Below are 7414 nucleotides of genomic sequence, written 5' to 3'. Positions count from 1 at the left end.
GGTGTATATAATAATCCGGCCACTCGGTGTATTTAATAATCCGGCCACTCGGTGTATATAATAATCCGGCCACTCGGTGTATATAATAATCCGGCCACTCGGTGTATTTAATAATCCGGCCACTCGGTGTATATAATAATCCGGCCACTCGGTGTATAAAAAGTGAGGAAGGAGGGCTGATTTGGCTGAATATGTGATTTATGATAAGTTAATACATTGATACATTGTTATCAGTAATAGTGAAGTCGCCTCTATGTTATATATGTAGTGGTGACACAGCGCCCTCTAGTGTGCAAATAAAATGCCCTGCACCCCCCTCCGTATAAACTTCACTGGGAATTCGGCTTCAGCGTTCATGAAATGATATATTTTGGTTAACAATCTTTTTCCACACGTTCCTCCTTTATAGTAAATTACCATAGACCCAAAGATACTCTGTCCCCAAACATTAATAAATTGTGCAGCTGTTTTGTATCCATTCATAGAAATCACCATTATTCTAAATAAAATCACTGACAACCATCAGAAGCCGCCTTGTCCAGCCAGACTAAGGGGGATCCCCAATCTGCAATATCTGTAACCCTATTATTATAATCTAGTGGGGGGATCTTCCATCCAGCCGTTCTGAGAACGGCGTACACTGAACTCACATTATGGATTCATCATGTAACCAAACGTTCATCACATGAGGAGACACTTGTACGTGACGGCTTCGTGGTCTGAACATTCTTTTATGGCAACACGATGTTCGCTAAAGTCCGATCCAGTCCGTCCTTTGTACAATGATCACTAGTTTAGAGTAAGGGATTGGATATAACCCCATCCAAACCTGAGCTCCTCCGAACCTGGAAGGAGCTTCTCCCAAACACAGGAGGATGATCCTTCCACGCCACCCAATCAGACCCAATCCCTGCCCCTAAGCACAAGTGCGGACTGAGCCTGAAATTATCCCTATTTAGAATCTTCTGGACTCCATATTGTTGTAAGGATATTACACATGTCATGGTTTCTGATCCCCTGTATGTTCCTCTGTATAAGATTTATCCAACACTGAAGTCTGATTTCTGATTTCAGTGTTTCCTTCGGATACAATGTTTCATGTTTCAGTTAAAGTGACAATAAAACTCCGGAGCTAAATCTTAAAGGAGAACTCTGGGGTCAGTGCTTTTCCTCATAGTTCTCCTTAGGGTAACGGGAGGACACAAACTAGCGTCCTCCCGTCACTCTAAGCCCAGTATATAGGGAGCTGTAGCTCCCTATATACTGAGACGTCGCGGCTGAAGCGGATCCCGACAATTATGTCTGGATCCGCCCAGCTGCGTGACTGACAGCTGGCTCTGCCTATCTAGAGGCAGAGCCAGCTGTACCCGCCCCCTCCCCCGTCCGTACCGCCAGCCAGCGCTGACGGATCGGAGCGGGGAGGGGGGAATCCAGCCCCTCCCCCTGTCACGGCAGAGAGCCGTGACAGGATCGAGAGGTGAGCGAACGCCGGTAATGTGTTCGCTCACCTCCTGATCTACTGAGCCGACCTGTGACAGTTTCATTGTCACAGGTCGGCTAGAACTATGAGGGGAGTAAAAAGCACCCCCTCCCCCCCTCATAGTTCTCCTTTAAAAATACATTCAAGTCCCTGAATTTCGAACAACAACAATGTATCTTATTTGTGTGTCACTCGGCTGTACATCCTCCAATCATCTCTGACACTGTCCTTCCTTCTGGAGGGGGGCTACGTCTGTTCCCCATGATCCCTGTGTGTGTTGGATAGTAGTCACCGCTCCAAGCCAACCCCCCCTCCCCCCGGGATGGACTACAATCTCATGTTTAGTTTACTGATTTGTATTGAGATTGTAGTCCATCCCGGGATTAAGCTTGGAGCGGTGACTACTTTACAACACACACAGGGACCATGGGGAAGAGATGTAGCCCCCCTCCAGAACGAAGGGTGCAAGGTCTTCGGCAAGGTCCATAAAGACATGGATGGGGGAGTTTGGGGGGGGCGGGGGAACATGACTGGCCGCACAGAGTCCTGACCTCAACCTCATAGAACACCTTTGGGATGAATTAGAGCGGAGACTTGTGTGGTACCGTATCAAAAGCCTTTGAGAAATCCAGATATACCACATCCACCGGCCTCCCTCCATCCATATCTCTACTTACCCTCTGATACAGAGGATCAGATTCTGTCATTTCTGTAGCAAGGTTCGGGGATCAGTAAGTAATATTTTTTCCCCGACCACCGCGTCGGTTTTGTTGGATTATTCGTTTTGTAGTATTAATACTCCAGACGGATTTCCGTGTGTCGCGTCGTCTCGCCGGCCGGGCGCTTTTGTTTGTGGAGTCGGAGGGAAATATTTTCGGCGTTGCTGAGATCCGGGCTCCCCGAACTCCTAAATCATGTAATCTCTTCAGAACCTAAATCAATAATGGCTTTTTTGGCACCGACCTAAAACTGCCGAAATTGCTGCGAGTTCTGCCGGATGTCTCCGTCCCGCTGAATGGTTATAATGATATGAATAGTGTCTGTGAGCCAGTTACAGCAATGAGAGTACCCACGTTCTCTGACAGGAGGAAGGCTGCTGAGCGGCTGTCATGTTCCAGGCGGAGGTCCTCGGTTTTGTAGATTTTTGGCTGATACATTATAACCGAAAAGATGATTATTTACTGATAAATGTTCTCTTCTCTTTTCCAGGCTGTGATAAGACCGACCGGTACGTAATCTCCATTTCATCTTCATGTTAGATTTATAGATATCAAACCCTCATCTCCTCTGTAATGCAACACTTCTGTCTGACCTCCGTCCTCCCTTCAGCCTTAGATCTGACCTCCGTCCTCCCCTTCAGTCTTCTATCTGACCTCCGTCCTTCCCTTCAGTCTTCTATCTGACCTCCGTCCTTCCCTTCAGTCTTCTATTTGACCTCCGTCCTCCCCTTCAGTCTTGCACAGTTGTAGCGGCTCCTCCCCTCTTCCTCTGATATCACTGCACACTGGGAGCTCCTCACAATGTGTATTACAAGCTGCAGCAAGTCAGATAGATCCCGCCTCATTTCCTGGCTGGAGAACATCCAGCATCATCTATACTGTCCTCCCCAGCCTGACTGTCCCTGGCCCCGCCCCTTTCATTAATTGGATTACAGCCCCTTCACTCATGGAAGCTCAGCATCACATGTGGGCGGTTTGCATGCAAATACAGCCTGCCCAGGAACGCCCACTCCTCCAGACTGACATCCAGGCATTTTGATATTATCATAACTCCTCCCAAGATCCAGACCACTGCAGAGCCCAGGGGAGAGGCTACGGGGACCAGTCCAGCAGCCTGATGGGATCGTGGTTCAGGTGAGTATATATTTTTTTAAATTTGAGCCCCTAGATCAAAACAAGCTGTTAACCCTTGCAGTGGGGGGCTAGCCCGCTAGCAATGGTTTCTTTTTAGGTTCCCGGAGGTCCTCTTTAAGTCTTAAATCTGATTGGCTGCTGTAGGCAGTACAGACACTCCCCCCTGGCTGTTACTAGGTAGCCTGGATGTGTCCCAGGTAGCTGGCTTTTAATGGTTCTCTTTTGTTGTTGTGTTTCAGCCCTAAACAAAGTGCAGATTTTAGGTCGTGTTGGGCAGGACCCAGTAATGAGGCAGACTGACACCAAGAACGCTGTCACCATCTTCTCTGTGGCTACTAACGAGATGTGGCGGACAGGCGAGGGCGAGGTGTTTAATGCAAGTGAGTACCCTTCTGTTTGATGCATAGATTCATCCTAAACTTGTCCTTTGCTTTACAGAGAACCTGTTAGATTCTAGCTAACTATAGAACACATGGGGGGGGTCAGGGGTATTTATACAGCGCCGACAATTTTTCGCAGCACTTTACATAGTTGCACATTCATATCAGTCCCTACCATCAAGGAGCTTACACTCTAAGGCCCCTATCTCACATACAGAGAGGAGCCAATTAACCTACCAGCATGTCTTTGGAGTGTGGGAGGAAACCCACGCAAGCACAGGGAGAACATCCAAACTCCTTGCAGATAGTGACCTGCCTAGGATATGAAGCAGGGACCCCCAGTGCTGCAAGGCAGAAGCTCTAACCACTCCGCCACTGTGCTGCCCAGGGTTGACTTTGCGAATTCCCGGAGTTCTGCTTTAAGTTGAATATATTTTGTTCCATCGGACGGAGTCGCCTATAGTGACTGCAGACAATGATTACAGATTAGGATTGTGATAGTGTATCCTCGGCTGATAAATGTCTCCGCTGATTCTTTTCCAGGATCTCCTCTCCACTAGGGGGCTCTGTGACACCACCAGCCAAGCCTCAGCCTCCCGTCTCCTCCAATGGTATTCTTAAAATGCACAGGGAGGCAGAAAACAGGAAAAGCGTGGAAAGTTCCTCCTGGAAGCACGAGCCCAATGCAGAGCCTGTGAAAGTCAAGTCGAGTTTTGTCTCCCCGGTGTCCTCCACAACCCAGCGCTCCCGCCCAAGGTCCGGGTCCCCGAGCGCCTCCCTGAGAGCTGCGCCATCTCCAATCACTGACACTCAAACCGCTGCCTCCCGACCCAAACCATCCGAAGAGCCGGCGCCGACCAGCTATGCAAAGGCTCCGACCACCAGAACAGCCAGAGAGACGCCGTCCGTCGTCTCCCGTTATACCTCAATGCTGGATCCAAAGGACAAATCACGAGTCCGTTCTAGGGAGGCCGAGACCAAACCCTCCAGTGAAGCAAATCCTCGAAGTTTAGACTTGAAGGCTAAACCTCCCGTTGAGAAAGAGGCAAAGTCCGGTCCTCCGAAGGCGGCCTCGTCTGCGGTATCAAGCTGTTCAGGTAGCATAGAGTCTAAGGTGAGGTCATTCCAGAAGACACCAGAGGCCCAAAGTCCATCCCCTATGGAGACCGGCTCCTTGGCTTCCAGAAGTACAAGACACAACATTGGGCGCCATTGTACACCAAGCGCAACAACGAAAGTGACCGATGTGTGGACGTCCGACTCGAGAAAAGAGAATGTTTTGCCCAATGGCAACCGGAAGCTGGGATCGGTCAGGCCGGCCGATATTTCCGCAACAGATGGCGTAACGTTGGCTGATAAGTCTTCAATGGAGGCCTCTGTATCTCTCAGGGCGAAAGGAGAGACGACCTTCATATCCATCCATGACAAAACTAGAGACTCCGCTCCAGCTGAGCCTCCTCTGAAGACCTCACGTGTGGCCACCAAAGAGACGTCTTTGAAAAGTGCGCAATACATCGCCCCCAAACCGGACCAGACCAAAGGAGCCGCCAACACCTGCCAGTCAACCACCAACATTTTACTTAAAAAAAGGTCTTCCCCAAACCCCAAACCAGATGTGCCCAACAACATCATATCTGGTGTCCACCATGGAGGGCCAGCCGCTGAGGTCACCTCCTCCGGTGGCGTTGCCGATGGGAAGTATCAGCAGAAATCGTCCAGCACCATCACTCTGAAGTCTGTAAAAATCCTTCCCACGCCTGAAACCGGCCGTAACGTCGCCGGACAGAAGGGTGACAACGTGGAGGGCTCCAAAATCCGGAAGGTGTCTCTTGTGTCTGGGGATGACCAGAAGGGGGCAGCAGAGACTGACGGTTCTGATAGCGGGACCGCTCCAAAGTTTGATCTCACGCCACCAAGTCAGGAGGCGCTGGAAGGCAGCAGTGTCACTTTCCGCTGCAAAGGTATCTGCGCTATTCATCACATGCAGTCTGATCGCATTAGAGTGTTATAAAGTTACATTGTCAGGTTATAAAAGACGCAGGAAATCTGAGTTCAAGCAATATAACCAAAAAAACCTCCTCAGAACCCTTAAAAGAGAAAAATGGGGCAGTGGCGTCACAAGGGGGGTGCGGCCCGCACCCGGGTGACACCATTGGAGGGGTGACACCAAAATGACTCTCAGTCATTTTGGTGTCACCCCCCCTTTTGAAAAGTCGGGCGCACGGTCATGGACCGAATGCCCGACAGTATCAGGAGAGAGGAGGGGACCCGGCGGCATACCTTATCCCGCCGGGTGGCTGTCCCCTCCTCTCTCTGCCGGCGTCCATCACCAAGATGGCCGCCGGCAGGTATCAGAATACTGCCGCGCATGCGCAGTGACGTCTCGGCGGGGTGACACTCGGTTACCGCTCCGGGTGTCACCCAGCCTCGGCACGCCCCTGCAATGGGGGTCAGTGTTTTTCCCCATAGTTCTCTTTAGGGTCACGGGAAGACACATACTAACCTCCTCCCGTCACCCAAAGCTCAGTATAGCCGGCTATTGTGAGCGCCGCAGCCGGGACGGATCCCGACATTACTGTCTGGATCCGCCCAGCTGCGTGAGTGACAGCTGGCTCTGCCTATCTAGAGGCAGAGCCAGCTGTACCCGCCCCCTCCCCGTTCTGCCAGTCAGCGCTGGAGGATCGGACAGGGGAGGGGGGGAATCCCTGCAGGGAGCCGTGACTGACAGTCACGGCTCTCTGCAGGGAGATGATGGGGAAGTGAGCTGATCGGCTGCATGTTTCTGCTCACTTCCCGATCGATAGAGCCGACGTGTGACCGCTTCTTTGTCACAGGTCGGCTCTAACTATGAGGATGCGTGGACATCACTCACCTCATACTTCTCCTTTAACATGCAGTTGATGTCGGGGCAGCCAAAACCCCTTAGGGTCCATTCACACCACAATGCAGTGCGGAGCAGCGCATGGCTTTTCTTGTGTTGGCACACGATGTGGAGCAATGGGAACAGCCGGAGCGCAATGAATGGACTGTAATGCACCTCAATGCATGAAGAAATAGGCGCTGAATAGCTGACTGAGTTTTCTTTCTCAATGCAACGCACAGGACACCCTATATTCTGCTGCGCTACAGTGTTGCATCATACATTCATTTTGGGGGTGCATTAGGGGGCTGTATGCAACGAATGGCACCACAATGCACCATCACACGTAACATGCATAACTGCAAGGAAACCCTCGCCTTGCACCGGGGCTCCCCCGATTACTGTCTGGGGGGGATTCTATGCAGCAGATTTACTTACCTGGTCCCCACTCACCTCTCCACTCTGACCAATCCTCATCATCGTCCTCATGTCTGATGCAGGTCTATGAACCAGACATTATACAAAATGATGTCAACAGGCCATGGACCGCCAGAGTGGAAGGGGGCAGAGGCTGTAGGCGCTGGTTTTGGAGCCAGCAGCAGGAGGAAGCGTTTCCTCAGTCTCCCCTCCCCCAGTGATCAGTCTGCTTCAGGCAGGTGGAAGCATTTCCTCAGTCTCCCCTCCCCCAGTGATCAGTCTGCTGCATGCAGGAGGAAGCGTTTCCTCAGTCTCCCCTCCCCCAGTGATCAGTCTGCTGCAGGCAGGAGGAAGCATTTCCTCAGGCTCCCCTCCCCCAGTGATCAGTCTGCTTCAGGCAGGAGGAAGCATTTCCTCAGTCTCC

General features: G+C 51.2%; 1 protein-coding gene across 1 annotated transcript in view; it reads left to right on the top strand.

Annotated features, from left to right (window-relative positions):
- The window catches only part of LOC108802215 (myosin light chain kinase, smooth muscle-like), a 110345-nt gene that overhangs the window by 26263 nt on the left and 76668 nt on the right, over positions 1-7414 (top strand). Inside the window, exons 6-7 of the mRNA XM_018574084.1 lie at positions 2690-2708; positions 4257-5674. Coding sequence (XP_018429586.1) covers positions 2690-2708; positions 4257-5674 — 1437 coding nt within the window. The remainder of the gene's footprint in view (positions 1-2689; positions 2709-4256; positions 5675-7414) is intronic.

Source organism: Nanorana parkeri, unplaced genomic scaffold, assembly GCF_000935625.1.
Source record: "Nanorana parkeri isolate BGI_ZX_2015 unplaced genomic scaffold, ASM93562v1 scaffold2728, whole genome shotgun sequence".
Lineage (NCBI taxonomy): Eukaryota > Metazoa > Chordata > Amphibia > Anura > Dicroglossidae > Nanorana > Nanorana parkeri.
This window is presented reverse-complemented; position numbering and strand designations above follow the sequence as displayed.